Here is an 18,873-nt window from a genome sequence, read left to right as displayed (position 1 = left end):
TGTGGGCGGGGCGAGTCCTTCCCGGGCAGGGACCTGAGCGGTTCTCGCGAGAGCTCTCCCTCTTCCTAGGCCGGCGCTGTGAGAGGTAGGTGCTAGGGCCGCCGACGCGGAATCGCGTTTTAGCCGCTGTCCCCGCAATACCGCGCCAAGCGGGCACCAGCCCCTCGGCCCGGAGGGGTCGGTTGGGGATGCGTCCGATTAGCGGCCTCCCGCGGCCCGATGGCCGCTCAGGAACCCGGCGCACCCCGCCTGGAGCCAGGGGGCACCCGGCCCCGCGGAGCCTGTCTCCTCCGGGCAGAGCTGGGGCCTCCGTCCGGGCCCGGGGGTCGCGGCTGTGGGGCTTCTGAGCCGGGGCCCCGGGGCCTCTGTCCAGGCCCGGGATCCCTCCGGCTTCTCCGTACAGAGGCCGCCCCAGTAAATGATGGGCTCAGCGTGTGGGCTCCTGCCGGGCTCTGGCAGCGGGGGGAAGGGAGCAGCCCTCCGACCCGCCCCGCTCGAAGAGGCCGTGGCTTCTGCAGCGTGGCGTGGCTTCTGTCGGGAGCCTGATCCCAGAGACGTCTGGCTTCTGGGACTCCGCTGCTCGCTTTTCCCCATGTGACCGCTTTGAACTGTGCGCGGCTTGTGAAGCGTCTCACCTCTCCTCTCGGGGCTGACACAAAGATGATTTGCCTAGTGAGACGGATGAAGGGCCTAAATCTTTGCTGTGTCCAACTATCAGAAAGCCCTTGGCTGTGCATTGTGGCTAGTAGTCATGTGTCTGCTGACAACTGAGATGTTTCTGTTCTTTGGGTTGTAGAAAGGCCATGTTCAGTTCTAGCGCGAAGATTGTGAAGCCCAATGGTGAGAAGCCAGATGAATTCGAGTCTGGTATTTCCCAGGTATGTTAGTTTAACTCCACTATCCCCTAATAACTTGAACTAATGAAAGCACAGGTATAATCCTAGCTTGATTCAAAACTGAAGTTAAACTGCCTGAATAAGTCTCAGTTTCCTAAGGAATATAGGAATTGCAGATTTTTGCTTCATATTCTGCTTCTGATGGTAGCAAATACCTTATGCTTCAGAGGGAAGTGTAAGAACTAGTCAGTCATGCAGTGAATGGGCTATTACCAGCAGGAGAGTGAATTTGTGCGTGGAGGGTGAGAAAACCTGGATTTGTGCTGGAAATGGCCCAACTTGATGATCACTTTAGATAAGCTATTACCAGCAGGACAGTGGGGTGGGAGGAGGTCTTGTTTCATATTCTCTGTGTGTATATAAAGTCTGCTGCAGTTTCCACGGTATGCATCCGATGAAGTGAGCTGTAGCTCACAAAAGCTCATGCTCAAATAAATTGGTTAGTCTCTAAGGTGCCACAAGTACTCCTTTTCTTTTTGCAGTGAATGATGTATGCATTTTGGGTGGTGAGGGTTAGGGTGTGTGTTCTTGACCCCATGGATCAGTTTATGCTTGGAAACAAATATATACAGACCATTTATAGCAGATGATTGATTAGTGTTTAGCAAACTAGTGCATGTACACAAATGCATCAGAAAGTAAAAGGATGTAACTTAAAACTGACAGTAATCAAAATTGTTCTCTCTAATTCTTCTCTGTAGGCTCTCCTGGAGTTGGAGATGAACTCTGACTTAAAAGCTCAGCTGAGAGAGTTGAACATCACAGCAGCTAAGGTAGGTTTCAAAAAACGTGCACCCCATCCAAAAAAGGTGACTGACTTTGTTGCCAACTGACAATTCTGTATGTTGGTATCTATCTTAAATGGATATTAATATGCCATGTGACAAGTGGTCAAAAAGTTTGAATTAAAGATGAATGCAAGATTTCATGGGATTGTCTTGCTGGATACTGTTGTGACTTAACGGGAGGAGGCAAGACATCAAGCTTTGTAACCCTGCTTATTGGAGCTGACTGCCAATTTTATTATTTAAAATACAGTTCTAGTCTTAAAAGTGACTGTAAAAAATGCCATTAGAGCTTCCACAATTCTGACTCCAGATAAACTGATCAAATTTAACAAGTATAAAACCTATTTCTAACTTCCCAGACCAAGTTTGCAGGACTGGATCTGAAAATCCAAATGACTTCTTGCTTGCTTTACTAACCCTGAAGTTGCAATTGCAGAATCTTCATCAATGAAATGCAGACTAGAATTGTTCTGTTTTTAAAGAACAGCTCTGGGGTGTCTAACATATGTCTCATAATATTCATGTCATTATAAAAAAAAAAAACCACTAACTTGGCCTATATAAAATGGGAGTAGATCAAGATACCAGTCTCACATAGTCACAGAGTAAGTGTCAGCTCTTCAGAGTTTAGTTTTAGTCTAGGATGTGATTGTAAAAATGGCATGAGGTCTATATTTAAAACAAAAAATACTTCAGAACAAAATTTGTTCAAATTACAAATTCTTCTGCCAGCCCTGCAAAGCAAACCTAAGATTCAAAGTGATCTTTGTACATAAGCAGTAATAAAACTTATGCAGGTTCTTTTGTCCCTAATGGTACCTGTGCAAACTTGTTGGGGTCTATACAGGTATATTGACTGGAATTCAGTAAACAAATCTGAAGATGCAAACTGAATTGTGGACTTTAGGCAAGTGGCTGGGGTGTGCACACTGACTTCTAATGGGGCCTGAATCTGTCTCAAGAAGCATGCTCTTGGGAAGTGCTGTACTTGTGCCAAGAGGGCTGTTCCTAATGAAATAAGAAGGGCTGTTGTTGAACAGATTTTGAAACAGTGAGGGACACAATGCATTTTAGTAAATCCAACATGGGCCTCCAGTGAGGTGGGTCTCAGAGGGCTCTACCCAAGTGGTTTTTTGGAGCATAGCTCTAAGACAGAGGTGGGGAACCTTTTTTCTATCAGGGGCAATTGACCCACAGAAAAAAATTAGTGTGGGCCACGCACAGGGGTGGGGCGGAGAGACTCGAGGCTTAGGCTCTGGGGTGGGGCCAGAAATGAGGGGTTCAGGGTATGGGAGGGGGTGTGGGATCTGGGATGGGGATGAAGGGTTTGTGGTATAGGAGGGGGCTCTAGGCTGGGGCCAAGGGGTTTGGAGTGCGGAAGGGGGCTCAGGACTGGAGCAGAGGGTTGGGCTGTGGGTGGGAATGTGGGATGCAGACTCTGGGAAGAGGCTGGGGCAGGGAGGTGGGGTGCAGGCTCAGGCTGGGTGGCACTTACCTCAGGAGGCTCCTGGTTGATGGGGCTAAGGCAGGCTCCCTGGCTCCACGCTGCTCCAGGAAGCTACTGGCATGTCCCTAGGCTGAGGCCCAGCCAGGCAGCTCTATGCAGTGTTCTCTTCCTGCGTCCACAGCTCCCATTGGCTGCAGTTCCTAGCCAATGGGAGCTGCGGAGGTGGAGCTTGGGACGCGCACAGAGCTTCCCTGAATGCACCTGTGCCTGGGGGCCGCAGGGACATACCAGTCGCTTCCAGGAGAAATTTCCAGATGAAATTAAGCAGGGGGCTCGATCCAGCACCCGGGCTGTAGGTTCCTCACCCCTGCTCTGAAGAGTAATGACCTAGAGTCCCATTCCATGATGTTGGAGGATAAGCTTGTGCCCAGCAGTAAGGCTGGTGAGGGAGGCATCAACTTCCTAGTACTTGATGGCATACTAGGGAGGTAAACCATGCAGGACACAATCATGTTACCACGGTTATAAAATTATTTGCAGGGAGACAAAGTACTATTGAAATAGCAGTGTGGATCTTGGCAAATCAGTAGATGTAACTGACTAAGCTACCTTACTATTTGTATGAAGATGTTGCGTGGAAGACAGTTAGTGGAGGGTGTTTAAGTGATCAACCTGTTTGTGTTGATTTTTATCTTCCATGTACGCCATGGGCAACATTATTTTATTTGAAACTTGATCTCAATACCAGCCCCATGCAATTCTGTTGCACTGGAGACCCATTCAGTCTACGTATTGATGTCTGCTTTTGTGAGATTCTCCTGTTTGAAAGGGTCAGTGAATCTGAATTGTAATTGTGACAAGTAGGGATACTAGCCTAAGGGGTGAAAAGGCTATTCATTTCATACAGCAATTTACAGTTGCAACAAAATACATTGCAACAAAGCTTGATGAGAAAACTGCCATTATTATTATGTTTAATGGATTTGGTAAAGTGCTTGCTGTTACTTCAAAGCTGACCTGTGTTCAGGGGATTTAAAATCAAAGGTAACTTAAGTGTATATTTTGTCTTCTATCTTAGGAAATTGAAGTAGGGGGTGGTAGAAAAGCAATCATAATCTTTGTACCAGTTCCTCAGCTGAAATCTTTCCAGAAGATCCAGGTCCGATTAGTTCGTGAGCTGGAGAAAAAATTCAGCGGCAAGCATGTGGTGTTCATTGCTCAGGTAAATAGTTTATTTTGTGGTTTATCACTCTGTATGTGGCATATTGGTTCCCTGAACCTGTTGGGGCTGGGAAGGTAAATGTATCGAATGTGTGGTTGGTTTGTTTGTTCTTGCTCTAGATCAAATACCTTTCTAGACACTGTCAGTCTGTGGCTGCACATAAGTCTCAACAGCTTGCTTTAAGAAGCACTAGAGAAAAACTATATAGGATGGCCGAACCGTACTCTGAAAAGGAGAAATAACATGTAGCTGGAGTAGAGTCCTAGAAGTAATGAAACTTAAGCAGGAAAAATGTAAGCATAGTATTTTTGCAGACTCTACAGTGAAAGTAGAATAGAAGTAAGCTTTAATACAAATGGTAGGGAGAGGGTGAGTTTTATTTGCTGTCTTTTAAAGTGAAAAGGAAGAAGGGGCAATGCTAGTGAGATCTCACTTCCTTTAATCTTAACCTCCCTCCCCCCATCCTCCTCAGTTTAAGCCAAGAAAAGCTTTTTAAGATGGGAATAGATGGATGGGAAGCCAGCATTAGGAAGAGAACAAGCCCCTGGAGTTCTTATTACCATGAGGATAACTTTAAATGGATGTATGTGTGTTTTTTTAATAGTTATGAAGGCTGCACTTCACCTGTGAAGGGAAGAAGAGATCCATTTTTTGTATTGTGGTTTAAAAGGATCAAAATACCTGAATTGAATTCATGTGACTGAGTATATTCTGCACAATGAAATGTCTCTGCTAGTCCTGCACTTTAAACTTTGGGCTTTAGAGCCCAAAGTTTAAACATCAGATGTCTTATACTCATATGCGATAGCTCACACCCAGCTTTGTCTTAACACAATAACAAATGTATAACACTGTTAATTATTGAAATCTTTAATGGTATAGAAAGGGTGACAAATTTGTTTTAAAGGAATATAACAAATCATACTACCGTTCATTGGGTACTTTAGAACATTTGTCTTCAGTGGTAGTGGCTTGGCGATAGCAAGTATGACAGTTCTGGATACTACATATTGGAGCCAAGGCTCAGCGGGCTTGTCTTCACTATGGGGGTAAGTCGACCTAAGTTATGATACTCCAGCTACATGAATATGGTACTCCATCAACGTAGCTTTGGTCAGCTTGCCCCAGTGTCACTGCGCTACGTCAATGGGAGACACTCTCCGGTTGACTTCCCTTACTCTTCCTGGAGAGCTGGAGTACTGGGCTCGACCAGAGAGCGCTCCGCTGTCAATTTAGCGGATCTTCGCTATAGCTGCTAAATCAGTCCCTGCTGAATTGATTACAGCAGCATCGATCTCCCCATAGTGAAGACCAATCCTAGAACTCCTGCCTTCCTAGTTAAACAATGAATCTTCTCACAACATAAGATAAGGCTGCCTATGATGAGTTGCACTTGCTTAACTAAAGAGATATTTTATGCTGATTTTAAAACTGTTGTAGACTTCTGTGTGGACATTCTAACTTAGGAATCCATTTAAGCTAAACCAAAGTAACCCACTTTTAAACTAAAATAAGTGTCCATGTGGGGACAGTCTGCAGAAGTTTAACAAATGCAGTGTAAATGTCCCTTTAGTCAAACTTCTACAACTTCCTCATGTAGACATAGCACAGGTGTCCAAAGAACTGACACCAGGAGCAGATGAATAACAATCTCAAGAATAATCTAGCAGGAAATCGTGGTGGGCAAAACCTTCTGCAGTGTTTTTTAGCAACCATTTCTAGAAAAGGCTCCCCCACCCCCTGATGTGGGTGAACAGATTATCTTGGCTATTAGCTTTGTTAAATACAAACTGTTCTCCCCAAACCTTTCCTTCTTCCCACTGAACATACTTGGCATGAGAATTTGTCAGAGGTTGCAGCAATGCACTACAGAAACTGACTTTATCATAAAGCTCAACTTCTACAATTGGAATGTGGTTTTGGGTATTTCCTGAGCATTCCTTGATGCTGTGTGGAAACAATTGTGGGACTTCTGCAGGAGAATGGTAACCCTTGAAAGAAAGTCATATTTATGACTTCAAATCTGAACATCTCTGATTCTGAGGATATTGACTAAATGTTTCATGAGGCTTGATATCACCTTCTTTCACAGAGAAGGATTTTGCCCAAACCAACAAGGAAAAGCCGTACAAAAAACAAGCAAAAGCGTCCCAGGAGGTAAGTAAATGTTACGCTGCTGAAATGTGTGCCATTCCTCTTATATGACTTGCATGACAGCCATTTTGATCATATGTAAAGGGTCTGAGAAAGATGACAAGACAAATATTCTGGGACACTGGCTCTGCAAAGACTCTTCCTTTCAGCACGTAAAGTTTAAGGTACGAATAGTGCCCTTTACCACCCCGAACTTCCTTGCATCTTCAATATTCAGATCGCTTCTCTTCAAAATCAATCCCTCAATGTGTTTCAAAAACTTATTACTGTCACTTTCTAATCTTGCAGTTCTAGAATGGCTGTGGGATAGCAGTGAGGACTGTGTTGTACAACGGGGGTCAGCAACCTATGGCATGCAAGCCAATTTTTAATGGCACACTGCTGTCTGCCGGGGACCCCGGCAGACAGCAACATGCCATTAAAAATCTGGCCCGGCCTGCTCTTCTCCGCCCACCGCTCTCTCCTTGCAGGGCCGGCAAGCTTCCTCTTCCCCCCCCACCCCCCCTAGCATGCTGGGTTCCTGCCCCTCCTTCTCTCCCTCCCTGCAGCTGGTCAGCCCTTGCTATGGAGGGGGAGAGGGAAAAGCATATCCCCTCCAGCCCCCTGGTCAGGGCAGGGGGCTGGGAGCACCTCCACAAACCCAGCCCACGCTCCCCAGTCCTCTGCCCTGACTTCTGAACCCTCCTCACACACGCCCAGCCCTCTACCCTCACCCCTGCACCACCCTCCCCACACCACAGCCCTGACTCCGGCACCCCCCACACATACCCAGCTCCCCCATGCCCTGACTCTTGCACCCTCCACATCCCTACCCTGAGCACCAAATGGGAGCTCCTGTGCGCGCGCACCCCCCGCCCCCACATTCCCACCTGCACCCCTTGCACCAAATGTGAGCTGCCCAGGTAAGCGCTCCACACCCAAACCTCCTGCCCCAACCCTGAGCCCGCTCCCTCATTCTAGCTCCTGGCCAGACCCTGCATCCCAACCCCCAGCCTGCTTCTTCACCCCCAGCCCTGTTCTCAGCGCACTCCCACCCTCATCTCAGTGCAGCGAGAGGAAGAGAATGATAGAACCAGGGAGAAGGTAGGTACCTACTCTATGCGGACAGGGCCGGGACCCCAAACGAGCAGTGGGTTGAGCGGCAGCGGGCTGAGCTGCTCAGCCCATTGCTGGTCTGGTGTCCCGGCCACTGGTCCTGTTCAGCCCACTGCCAGTCTGGGGTTCTGGCTGCCGGCCCTTTGCCAGCCGGAGTCCCGTCCGCAGGCCCCGCTCAGCCCACTGCCGGCCTAGGTGAACAGAACCCCAGACTGGCAGCAGGCTGGTGGTGTAAGATCAGCATTTTAATTTAATTTTAAATAAAGCTGCTTAAACATTTTGAAAACCTTGTTTACATACGACAATAGTTTAATTATATAATAGAGAGAGACCTTCTAAAAAACATTAAAATGTAGTATTGGCACGCAAAATCTTAAATTAAAGCGAATAAATGAAGACTCGGCATGCCACTTCTGAAAGGTTGCCAACCCCTGTTCTACAACATTGACTTAGTTGTCAATTCTGAGATTTTTGGTGTATTTCTTGATTTGCCTGATTTCTGGCCTTGCATGGAAACTGGCAGTACGTTCCAAATGTAGTACACGTTTTCCTAATCTTTCCATCTACATCCAGCACTCTTCTTTTTCCTATTTGCTAGCAGCAATTACAGATAACTGACTTCTCTTTTTCTGGTCTGCCCAGCCACTGTCTTAAGATTGTGGGCATCTTGCAAAACAATGAAGCAATGTATGTAAACTGAGTAACTTAAGTGGATTGAGTTGGGTTCCCCTCCCTCCTCCCAATAACTTGTTCGTCTGTTGTAATGCTAGCCTTGGAACAGATGAACATCTAGGGAATGGACGCTAACGCTTCATCTGTACTGCAGAGAATTCAGTCCAGGAATTACGTTCTAGCTAAATTCTCTCTAAGCTGTGTGGTTGTGCAGTAGGCTATCAAGGGCTGTGCAGGCAGGAAGAGGCGTCTCTCCCCAGGCCGCGGCCATGAGAGAGGGCTTGGGGAAGTCCTTTCTCTCCCTGGGGCAACCTGCACCCCAGCCAGAGCCCTCACTCCCCAGCCCTGAGCCCGTCCCACACTCTGAACCCCTCAGCCCCACCCCTGCCACACATCACCTCCGTATTGGTGCACATAACAAAATTCATTCCGCACATGGATGTAAAAAATTAGAGGGAACACTGCATGTTAGCGTTAATTAGGCAAGGTAAAATTATAAAATTTGAATGGTGATTCACTGTGTGTGTGCTGATGGATATACATATAACATACCCTTACGTTTTGCCCCAAGAGATTTGATTTTTATTTGTGTAATTTTTGGATAGACTCACTTTTGTAGTTTGTTTGCTACCTGAGTGGGTGGGGAAGGAGGCTGGGCTTGCATGGGAAGCTGTGATCTAGGAGGTAATTTTTTTATTATTATTTTTTATTCTGACTTGGGGTAGAGCTAAATTCTAAAGGAAAAAAGTGTCCTTGGTACTATAAGTTCAAATTGAAGCAACAGTTTGCTTCTGTTAAACATTTTTCTCTAACTAGTTGGTCTGACTGAAATTGTTGACTACTGTCTACATTCACTGAGTGATTTGCACTTGGTGTTGGTTTCATTCTGGGATACAATCAATTTCACTGTAATTGTAATGTCAAAGATAATATTTAATACTGTGGGTTTTTTTTTTTTGGAACATATGTAAATTGGCATTCAAAGAACTTCATAGGGCACTTACAGGAATTTTTGTGGTCTAAGATGTAGAAAACTCTATCTGACGCTGCAACAATAGGGCTGTATGGGGGGAAACTTGCATTATAATTCCCTTTAAATTGCAAACACTGTTCTACGGAACCTGCTAGATGAGAGTCTGTGTTCCATTACAGAATCATCTCTAACACTGCAAGAAGTGGGGCATTGGAGGGGAATAACCAAATATTTTTGCTGAAATGTCCGGTTGTTACATCCTAACCTAATGCAGTAAATACACTCTTAAAGGTAGAAAGAACGAGGAGTACTTGTGGCACCTTAGAGACAAACAAATTTATTTGAGCATTAGCTTTTGTGGGCTAAAGCCCACTTCATCAGATGCATGCAGTGGAAAATACAGTAGGAAGGTGTCTGTCTGTCTGTCTGTCTGTCTATATATATATATATATATATATATATATATATATATATATATATATATATATATATATATATATACACAGAGAACATGAAAAAATGGGGGTTACCATATTAACTCTTAAGAGTTGGTATGGCAACCCCCATTTTTTTTCAGTGTGTGTGTTGTGTATATATATAATCTTACCTACTGTATTTTCCACTGCATGCATCTGATGAAGTGAGCTTTAGCCCACGAAAGCTTATGCTCCAATAGAATTGTTAGTCTCCAAGGTGCCACAAGTACTCCTCATTCTTTCTGCTGATACAGACTAACACGGCTACCACTCTGAACTCTTAAAAGTAGTATTCCTCAAATTCTTCATTTGAGGAAGTATTACACTTACAGGTGGCACTATTAACTTGTGTAAATACAACTTGCTTACACTGAATAGTGAAGCATTGATAGAAATAGTGTAGTCTCAAATATCGCTTTCACTACAAACTGCTCAGTTTTATTTTGTACTGCTATGTCCCTGGCTCCTGGAATAGCTGCTGAGATGAATTGTGGCGTGGTCACAACTAACTTTTTGATATGGTGGAGTACGGAATTCATGTTTACTGTTTATTTACCAGCCCATACATTCCTTTGTCCCAAGAATTATGGTAGTATCTCTCTGGCAGATTATAGGGGAAGTATGTTTTATAGTCATCGGACTAAGCTTGCCAATCCCTTGAAGGTTTAATTCAGGGGTTCTCAAACTGGGGGTTGGGACCCCTGGGGGGGGGTCACAAGCCACCCCAAACCCCGCTGTGCATCCAGAATTTATAATGGTGTTAAATATATAAAAAAGTGTTTTTAATTTATAAGGGGGGTGGCACTGAGAGGCTTGCTATGTGAAAGGGATCACCAGTACAAAAGTTTGAAAACCACTGGTTTAATTCATGAAAATATTGTATTTCAGCCGTACACTTACTGCAGTGCATGATGCCATTCTCGAAGATCTGGTCTTCCCTAGTGAAATTGTGGGCAAGAGAATCCGCGTGAAACTAGACGGCAGCAGACTCATAAAGGTCCATTTGGACAAAGCACAACAGAATAATGTTGAACACAAGGTAAGGAACTAACTTTATACTCTTCTCTAACACAGGAATTGTGATGAGTCATATAGTTGAGTGTAAAACTCAGAACTGGCAGTGGCAAGAGTGAGAACTCTGCCCTGATCTTTAATGACATTTTGGACTAAGGAGATGCAAAGAGAAGTTTTGAAATCAAGCTTTAGTTTGACGGCACTTGACTGCTTTACACTCTGTTTTTGGTTAACTAATTTGTGGTGACCTTTTTCCTACTTGCTCCCTCTTAATATGAGTGGTAGAAGATGGGTTTCTTATTTATAATGAAACACTTGATCTTCAAAGCCAATGTACCAGCTACATCATGGGGTAGGGGCCCCCACATATCTCTGTTACTTCGTTTCAGCTGCCTTGTGGATTGAATAGCTCTGAAAGTCTTTGAGTCTGTTCTGCTGGCAAATCTATATGATTGATGGGTTGAGTCTTAATGTTCTACAGAACATTATCACCTCCCAAATAAAGAATTCTGGGAAGTAATCTCAATATGGAAGAATTGTCATCAATTTAGTATTTCACTTAGTCTAATTTTTCAGGAAATGTGGCTTCATTAGTGCTGGTACATAACATAAAACTTGTTCAGAATGAGGTGGGAAGCCTATCATTTCCTGTTGATATAGGATTTCTTAGCAGTAACTTAAGAAACTAGCCAAATTAAACTTGGAATAAAATGAGTTTTGAATTCTGGACTGAATCAGTTCCTGAATGAATCTGTCATCTTCAACATAGTCATCCGTTGAGGTTACTTGTGGGTCTGTCCAACTGGTATATGGGAGTATAGCCCTAAGTGCAGTGATGTACAATCCCCTTCCACAGTGTTGAAGAGCAAGCGTGTCCCTGGTTCTAGAGCTGATGAGGGCAGCATCCTTTATATTCCTATAACTTCTCAGTCTCTAGACAATTACTGAGGAGAAACCATGCAGGGTGCAACTTGAAACATAATATATAAAATTATGTCTGAACTATACAGCAGAACATGCAGCTTTTAGAAAACTTATAGAAAGTAAACTAATGCTGTTATACTTGACTCTTTCTTTCCAGGTGGAAACATTTTCTGGTGTCTACAAGAAGCTCACTGGCAAAGATGTTATTTTTGAGTTCCCAGAATTCCAGCTGTAAAGTGCAAGAATGACTGAATAAACAGTTTAATTGTTCATATCTTAAGCAATTTCATTTAAACTAAACACTTTATAAAAGCACACTACAGAAGGAGGAACTAGCTGACGTAGGTAACTGGTAATGACTTGGCTATGGAACCTTCTAGTTTAACTGAGTTGCATTTATTAAAGTAGGTAAGAACTCATGTCACCAGAACCTAATGGTAACTAGGTAAGAGCCTTCAGTTTCTAGTGGACATGTCCATACCCTAAATCACACAGAAAGCCTTGGTAGGGAAGTACACTAAACAGGTCTAAATAATACCTTCTCCGAGGATGAATTGGTCTGGCAAGGTTGTGTATGCAAACTTAAACTCATGAATTTTCCATTTATTTTAGAAACTCAGGTAGAATGAAAATGGACAGTTCCCAAGGTTGGTGGGAACATTCATCTACATAATAAATACTTGGCTTTAGATATGACAGCCTTGTATGGGGCGGAGGCAGACAAAATTCCACTTGCTTATGGAACACAATTCTTAAACACCTATTTCAAAGGTCACAAGGCTGAAATTTAAGCAGTGTTCTTCCATGCAGGTTAAGCTGTCTTGCTTTGTTATAAATTGTAGACTACTACTAATGGGAGAACATAAACTACAATGCAGGTTTTGTCAGTCCACAGGTTCTAGCTGTATTCTTGCAAGTCTGTAGGATATCAAAATAGATAAATATGGTTTTCTAGTTGCTTCAGAGCTGGAGGGTTGTGCTACACACTGGGAGGTGGTCAGTGGGATTTGTTTGAAGTGGTGTTGGGAAGCCTACATTGTTTACCTCAACAGCTTGAGACATTGCCAATACTTCTGAAAGACAGATGGGGCGCCTATGAAATGGGTGACTTTTAAAAGTCCACAAGCAAGTCCAAGGCATAGGGTGACACTCCAAGTATGTAAACAATAACTTGTCTTCCTGTGGGATGAGGATGGACAGTTGAAGTCACTGGGAATCTGAGTTCTTAGCTAAGCAAGACTTCACTAAATATTAGGGCTGTCAAGCAATTTAAAAAAAAATCATGATTAATTGCATGATTAAACAATAGAATAGCATTTATTTAAATATTTTTGGTTCTCTGCATTTTAAAATACATAGATTTCAGTTACAACACAGAATACAAAGACTAACAAATTTATTAGAGTGTAAGCTTTCGTGGGCTACAGCCCACTTCATCGGATGCACAGAATGGAACATATAGTAAGAAGATTATACACATACAGATAAGTTGGAAGTTACCATACAAACTGTGAGAGACTAATTAAGATGAGCTATTATCAGCAGGAGAGAAGAACTTTTGTAGTGATAATCAAGATGGCCCATTTAGACAGTTAACAAGAAGGTGTGAGGATACTTAACTTAAGGAAATAGATTCAATATGTGTAATGACCCAGCCACTCCCAGTCTCTATTCAAACCCAAGTTAATGGTATCTAGTTTGCATATTAATTCAAGCTCAGCAGTTTCTCACTGGAGTCTGTTTTGAAGCTTTTCTCTTGCAAAATTGCCACCCTTAAATCTTTCACTGAGTGGCCAGAGAGGTTGAAGTGTTCTTCTACCAGTTTTTGAATGTTATGATTCCTGATGTCAGATTTGTGTCCATTTATTCTTTTGCGTATTCTTTTGGTTTTAATCCAATCCCTTTTTTCATTTCATTCACTGAGTTGATTAGTGACATCTAATGAAATGTATTGGGTTTCAAATTTTATGCTCCAATTAAGTTAATAGAGGACAGGAGCCCTAACGTGGTCTGAAGCAGTCTGCAGACTCACAACAACATCCCTGCATTGGTTCATATTGCGAAGGCTTTTTGCAGCCTAGACACTTCAGAATCTAGCTTCCATTATTAATAAAAACAAATGTCCTGAAGGCCACAAATACAAGCAGGTTGAATTTGGTTTCTGAGCCATATGTTGGACAGCCTTGCTTCAAGGATCAAGAATAGCACCTCTCTCCTGCTTCCTTATTACATCTCTAGAGCACTTGTTTGCAACCTTTTTTCATGGGCGGGCCACTAAAACATTTCAAATGGAGGTGTGGACCCCTTTGGAAATCTTAGACCTAGCTTGCCTAGTGTGCTAGAGTTTGGTCAGACGCTTGCCCGACTATTGAGGCTGATATTTGGGAAGGCGGTGTGTTCACAGGCAGTCTAGTAATGGAGATCTCTGGGATCAAAATTGGTGCTTTTGAGTCAGTAACCCTTTGCAATCTCTCATCAGCTGGTAGTCGGTCTACTCATTAAGGTGGAGTGGGCTGAGTGTGGGGGGAGATCTTGACTCTTACAGAAAACTTGTGACAGAGCAACATGTTCAGAAATTAGTACATCTAAGTATTGTGCAGTTCAGATGTGCAGGCCTATCTCACAGCATTCTAGTTGCCCACTAGTACTGTAATGTCTGAGCATCTCACAATTTCTGAACTCTTTATCTCCCCATTCTCCTGTGAGATAAGGAAGTGCTATTATCCCTTGTGCTTAAGTGACTTGCCCAAGGATACACGGGAGGCCTTTCTCTTACTAAATCCTAGGCTAGTGCCCGAACTACATCCTTCTTCATTTTAGGAGGCTTGTAGAACCTTCGAGCTGTATTAAAATTTTATAAACTGTTTGCAAATAATTGATTATATTAGGTTTAAAAACTGGCACAATCCCACTCTAATGAAATCCCAATAGACTAGGTTGTCCTTAGCTGTAATGTGCTGAGCAGGTAAGGACTCTGCCCCCTTCCTGGCCCCACTGCCTTAATTGCACCTTTGGTCACAAGTTGCATAAACAGGACTCATGCAAGTGGCTCTCATGCTGAGCAAGGGGGTAGAGCTGTAGCTCTGATATGTCTCCCTTAGCCCCTCTTGCAATGATTACTAGAATTGGACAGATGGGACAGAGGAATAAGTAGCACCCTGAAAATTGCTGCAGTAACTTCCACTACACTGTCACAGAGTAAGAGGGGAACAGGGGAAGAATTGACACTCAAACTTTATCTCCTGGTAAGCTGCTCCCTATGCAGAGTTGAGCCTATACGCAGAGTTGAGCCTAACAGCTTCATCTAGCCATTGTTTGGGTTTGTGGACTCTTCTGTGACCAAGAAGAGGAAAGTTTCTTACTGGAAGATTTCCTTCCTCACAGCACACAGATTCACAGATCCACGCCACCCTATTAATTACTGCAATCAAGTGTTTCTCTTTTATGGGCTTTGCAACAAGTTGCTATAGTCACAGTTAAATGATAAATTTACTGTTTAGCCAGCAAGCGTTCTCAACTCTGGACAATATTGCACTGGCAAGCTCTTCAGGAGGAAGCACATCCCCCTGTGTCTCTGACTCAGATTTGATTTGTCTCCAGAGCGGCAAGGGAGAGACTGTGGGTATGTCTGCGCAGCAGTTGTGCAGGTGCTTCCCAGCACGGGTAGACAGACGCATGTTAGCTCTGCTTGAGCTAGTGTGCTAAAAGTAGCAATGTGCTGGTGGCGACTTGGGCTAGCCACCTCAATATGCACTTGGGGTCACATGGGATCGTACCTGGGTGACTAGACTGAGCTGCCCCTGTGGCCACGCTGCTATTTTTAGTGAGATCTGCTTGAGCTATCAGTCGTGTCTGTATAATCATGCTGGGAAGCTGCTGTGTTGACCTAAGGGCAAGATTTATAAATATTGAGGTGCCTATAGTTGCAGATTGACTATCCACCTATCTGCAGCTGTAAGCACCTAAATACCTTTATAAATCTGGCCTTAAAACTCAGTGGCTGTTACATTAACCTTTTCCTCCTGATATTTCCCATGTTTGTAGATCCATGTTGGTAGCAATGGTGGGAATACTAATGTAGATCAGCTTTGTTTGTTTCCCGCCGTAAAATGGGGATGATAATACTTATCCCACAGGTGTATTAATGCTTATGAAATGTTCTAAGATCCTCAGAGGGTAGGGCCTACAAAAGTGATAGGTGGTATTATTACTATTTATCCCCAGATTTTTCTTGGTCCTGAATAACCCTCTACCTGCTATTGTCTATTTCTCGTGTTGCCATTCTTGTCTATTAAAGTGTCCTCTTATCTGCTTCAGGCAGGGCCAAAGTGTGTTTAGATACCGGTCCAAATAAAAAGTGGCATAGATTTGAACTGCCACAGGGTGAGCACAAGAAGGTACATTCTCTTTTTGAATGGCCCAAAGGGCAGGGGTTCTGCACTGGCTGCACCACCAGTGAGCTGTTGCACAGGAGGGCAGGATCCCAGAGCTGCTGCCTCTCTTCCCTTCCCCTTTGTGGGGTGCTGAGTGCCCACAGAAGAATAGAGGGAACAGTTGCTACTCTCAGAAGTACTGGAATTGTATTTGTGGTGATCTCACCATGGCCATCATGGTTAAAACTGTTTGATTTATTATTTTAAATAGTTTAAGGTTGTTGATGGGTTTTGGTCCTTTGGCAGAACTTTCTCCATAGGGTCTGATCCTGCACTCCATTGACTTCAGTGGGAGTTGTTTCAACTGGATTAAGATCGCCCTCAGTTTTTTTTTCTATTTATTTCTTTAAGAAGTGGGTTTAGGGATCAATCCTTTATTCCATGTGCAGGGTGAACTCCCAGTGGTTTTGGGGGAAAGCACCTTCCAGCTTTCAAGTGATTTTGTTCGATTATTTTTTCTTATTTCCTGCTAGGAAATCTGCCCTTACCTCTCTGTTAGAGAAACTATTTCTTTCTCCTTAAATGAACCAAAGTCATTAGTGGTTTCTCTTTTTATTTTTTTCCCTTTCCTTGGGGAAAAAAGCACTCAGGAATGCATTCTCGTTACAGTGCCTGGTCTTCCCCTTAGCACTCTTCAATTTATTTATTCTTCTTTTATTCAACCTTTCTATATTCTTATTTACTTGTAAATCACTTAATGTTTAATATCTCCTTTGCTGCTAACTTCCTTCAAAGATTTTTAATTCTCTTTATACTTCCCTTCTTGTCCCTCCAAGTTGTGTTTATGTAGAGAGATTTAAATATGTATGTAAATATATGTTACATTGCTGTTGTAACATGATCTTCAAGGACTTGGACTGAATTCATTTTGCTGCATTCTTTGTAAAACAGTTTCCTTAACAAGAAAAGGAGTACTTGTGGCACCTTAGAGACTAACCAATTTATTACAGTTTCCTTAACATTCCATTGATAGCACTTGCTATAAGGACCCAATTCTGTGTGATGCTAATTGCTCCTTTTATTGTCACTGAAGTCAGTGGCACTTCATATGTAAGTAAAGGTAAATAGGATTGGACCCTTAATTTGACATTGTGGCCTTTCTACATTTACATTAGTATGTCCCCTCTCTTTGAGCTTTTGCACTGACATAATTTTACCATCATCTAGTCAAGTTTTAATCTCTCTAATAATTATTGAAAAATAATAAAAAGTGGGTTGTTTGCCAGGTTCCAGCCTAATGTGGAAATGAAATGGCCAAGAGATTAAACCGTGAGGATCTACATTTATAATGGAAAAAGCTGTTCAGACTCTTAACTCTAGCTGTGCTGTTGATATTTCTGTAAGAAACTTTACACTGCAAGTTACCAACAAATGTATGAGTCCTTTGTTAGAGACTAGTTAATTGTTAGTATAATGTGGGCCACAGTTGTTGGTTGTGGTGACAAAAAGGTTTTTTTAACGAATCTGCCTTTGCACATCCAAATGGCTCCCTAAGGGCTTTGTTAGTGATACTGACTGTACAAAAATGCACATGGGGCTTAATCCTGAGCTGTGCTAAGCATGAGCTTGACAGAGCTTGTGCAGGGGTAGTGGAAAGGGAGGCAAAGGTGTCTAAGTCACCTTTTATGTCGTCCTTGATCATCCATCCAACCAGGGCCAAGATCAATCAGAATGAAATGGACTTATCTCTGATGCTTGTCTGTCCCTGATGTGTTGCCTGAGGGTAGGAGAGCCAGCAACAATGACTTCAGGACACCTGAGGACTCCCATTGGCAAGGTGACTCTTTGGCTATTCCTTCAGGACCGGGGGGGAATCTGATGCTTGAAGTATGTATGAATTACTTCTCTCTGCACTGAAGTGCCATTATATACCGAAGGGTTAAAGTGTGACAACTGTTTAAGTGTGAACAGCAACAACATAGTAGACCAATTCAGAAATTCTACAGTATAATTTCTGAATGTCTGTTCTACTCCTTCAACAGGCATGGAACTTCCCTTTGTCAATGGGTAATTCCATATGGGTGAAGAAAACAGGCTTGGAAGAGACCAGCCAGGTGGAGAATTGAGTATTTATGTTATTGTGCAGTGTGTGGAGTTTCTGCTCTTTAAACAGTGGCATGCTTTACTCCAGAAGTGAAAAATACTTTAGCCAGTTGCAAAAATAAGGGAAATTGGGATAGGCAAAGAATGTATTAATTACATACATTGGAATTTGAGTAGGACCCTTGACTCACCATCTTTTGAATATCAGCTGCTGAAATTCAATGCAGGAAAAGTTGTGCTCTGGTGGGAATGTGTGTGTGTGTGTTTAGTTGGATCTAAATGGTTACAAAGGGGTTCTCTGCTAGTGAGGGGGAGGGGACAGTGAGAGTGCATTCCCAAAAAAGTACATTCCCAAAATAAGCAGCTTACATCATAGACCTCTTCAGTTTTCCCACACTTCTTTCCTAATTATTATCCTGCAGGACAGCTGATCTATTTCAAACAGGAAGTTGTTTACAGATAACACTTGCAACTGTTCTGTCTGATTTGTTGAACTGTCGAAAAGCAAAAGACATCATCTTTTCAAATTAAAAACTGTCAGATTTCTGTAAACAGCAGCATGAGGGTCATCTGTGCAATTTCCCTGCAGGCAGAGTGTGCTCTGCAGTCCCCATTTTCTCAGCAATCATAAGGTAGGAGAGACTTTTGCGGTTTTACTGGTTAGAAGCATGTAAGGAGGAAAAAGTCTGGATGTACGATAGAGACTGGACATGTGAGTGGAAACATTCAAAGTATG

At 43.1% G+C, this 18,873-nt stretch overlaps 2 protein-coding genes and 1 non-coding gene across 5 annotated transcripts in view; all 3 read left to right on the top strand.

Moving 5' to 3' along the window:
* Window positions 1–11,935, top strand: RPS7 (ribosomal protein S7). The gene is made up of 7 exons (XM_073336093.2): window positions 1–85; window positions 797–878; window positions 1,598–1,669; window positions 4,210–4,353; window positions 6,446–6,510; window positions 10,612–10,762; window positions 11,819–11,935. The coding sequence occupies exons 2-7, from the start codon at window positions 804–806 to the stop codon at window positions 11,894–11,896; spliced, it is 585 nt and encodes a 194-aa protein (XP_073192194.1). The 5' UTR covers window positions 1–85; window positions 797–803; the 3' UTR covers window positions 11,897–11,935.
* Window positions 11,498–11,709, top strand: LOC140909831 (small nucleolar RNA SNORA73 family). Its single transcript, XR_012158368.1, has one exon. It is a non-coding gene; the product is annotated as a small nucleolar RNA SNORA73 family (small nucleolar RNA).
* Window positions 11,936–12,032: 97 nt separating the features above from the next.
* The window catches only part of COLEC11 (collectin subfamily member 11), a 49,047-nt gene continuing 42,206 nt past the window's right edge, over window positions 12,033–18,873 (top strand). For all 3 annotated transcript variants that reach the window (XM_073336087.2, XM_073336091.2, XM_073336086.2), the window contains exon 1: window positions 12,033–17,871. The gene's annotated coding sequence lies outside the window, so the exon portion shown is untranslated. The remainder of the gene's footprint in view (window positions 17,872–18,873) is intronic.

This window comes from Lepidochelys kempii, chromosome 3 (assembly GCF_965140285.1).
Source record: "Lepidochelys kempii isolate rLepKem1 chromosome 3, rLepKem1.hap1, whole genome shotgun sequence".
In the NCBI taxonomy this organism is placed as follows: Eukaryota; Metazoa; Chordata; order Testudines; family Cheloniidae; genus Lepidochelys; species Lepidochelys kempii.
This window is presented reverse-complemented; position numbering and strand designations above follow the sequence as displayed.

What these genes read in the sequence shown, in the direction of transcription:
- RPS7 (XM_073336093.2), top strand. Translation starts at nt 804, where the DNA reads ATGTTCAGTTCTAGCGCGAAGATTGTGAAGCCCAATGGTGAGAAGCCA. An exon ending in AAGCAAAAGCGTCCCAGGAG is followed by an intron (nt 6,511 to 10,611) that starts GTAAGTAAATGT and finishes ATTGTATTTCAG; the next exon opens with CCGTACACTTACTGCAGTGC. An exon ending in AGAATAATGTTGAACACAAG is followed by an intron (nt 10,763 to 11,818) that starts GTAAGGAACTAA and finishes CTTTCTTTCCAG; the next exon opens with GTGGAAACATTTTCTGGTGT.